We start from the raw sequence: 1,328 nt of genomic DNA, 5'->3' as shown, positions 1-1,328 counted from the left end.
GTTTTCTGAACGTGTGGTTTGATCTCCCTTGCCTAGAACCAGTGTTACACCCAGCAGTAATCCTGTTATGGGCGATCGCTGCTGTAAAATAAACCACATCCACAGCATTGAGCTTGGAACTGATACTTAAAATATCTAATCCAGGAATAGGATTTGAATGTGGATTGTAGTAACTGTGTGCCCAAGTCTTAGACAAACTCTGGCTGTTTATCTGAGCACTCCAGGTAGATGTGATGTGGTCAGATTCTGATCTTCTTGTGTGTTTCACTGCAGGTTGGTTACTTCAGATGTAGCTTTTTACACTGGAAACCTTCAAGCTCTGAAAGGCCTTAACAACTTAGACCTAAACATGGCTGAAATCTGGGAGCAGAAGAGGTGATAAATCCACTGGGAGCAGTCACTTGGCTCTGACAACAGACTGACTTTCTTCTAAGCAGTGTGACACCGGTGAGGTGAATACTTAAGCCCAGAGTCCAAGAAAGGGCACAATTGATAGTCGGGGGAGCTAGACTCAGAGGGAGCTGCAGGGAATGATCCTTCCAGTGTCCTTCAGCAAGAAACAAGTGATCAGCTGTTTGTGCAATGTTTTTTCATTCTCTCTGGAAACAGACTCAGGTTTCTTTGGACCAAATCCAAAAGAACACATAGCTGTAACACAGCTGTAGTTGTCTAGAATGCTCTGTATATCTTTATATTAAAAAGACGCTTTGCATTTCTTCTAGTGCAATGAAATCCACATGGTGTCCCACCTTATTTAATGATGGTACAATATAAAAATCTTGCAGTTGGAACTCTGTAGAAAATGTTTTCTCTATGAACCTATGCTGTTCTAAAATTTATTTTTTTACAGAACTTTATATAAATAAATGTCTTTTGATTGCTTGCATATACGATTCAGCTTTGTTAGGGAGCAGTTCTGCCCGAGGGGAATCCCCGGAGCTGGGCTCCAAATTACCAGCTGGAGACAAGATTTCTGAAGAACCTGTCAGTTCCCTGAAGCCATTACCTGTGGGATAGCAGAGTGACCTGACCATTGTTAGCAGTGACAGGGTAACACTTCTGGGAGAACTGGATGGTCGCCCCAGGCTGGCATGGCCCCAGGCAGGGGAGGAAGGATGGGTAGTGTTCCAGGACTTTGCCAGTGGCTCCACAGTTCCAAAACCACAAAGCAGTGGGGCTCAAAGCCAGAGGAGGACACAGAAAACAGGGCAGGAAGAATTTTCAAGTTTTTAGGCTGCTTATAAAAGGTTGCACCATTAAGGTGCAACTGAGATACATTTATTTTAGAGTTTTTAATACTACCTTCTAAAGACTGGAGGCTGCCAGTA

The 1,328-nt window shown here is 43.4% G+C and overlaps 1 protein-coding gene across 1 annotated transcript in view; it reads left to right on the top strand.

Annotated features, from left to right (window-relative positions):
- The window catches only part of VPS54 (vacuolar protein sorting 54 homolog (S. cerevisiae)), a gene marked incomplete at its 5' end in the record, with an annotated part of 8,950 nt that extends 8,221 nt beyond the window's left edge, over window positions 1-729 (top strand). The window contains one exon of the mRNA XM_009069593.1: window positions 274-729. Coding sequence (XP_009067841.1) covers window positions 274-379 — 106 coding nt within the window. The remainder of the gene's footprint in view (window positions 1-273) is intronic.
- Between the last annotated feature and the right edge of the window lie 599 nt (window positions 730-1,328).

This window comes from Acanthisitta chloris, unplaced genomic scaffold (genome assembly GCF_000695815.1).
Source record: "Acanthisitta chloris isolate BGI_N310 unplaced genomic scaffold, ASM69581v1 scaffold11002, whole genome shotgun sequence".
NCBI lineage: Eukaryota > Metazoa > Chordata > Aves > Passeriformes > Acanthisittidae > Acanthisitta > Acanthisitta chloris.
The sequence above is the reverse complement of the archived record's forward strand: the minus strand, read 5'-3'. Positions and strand labels throughout refer to the sequence as shown.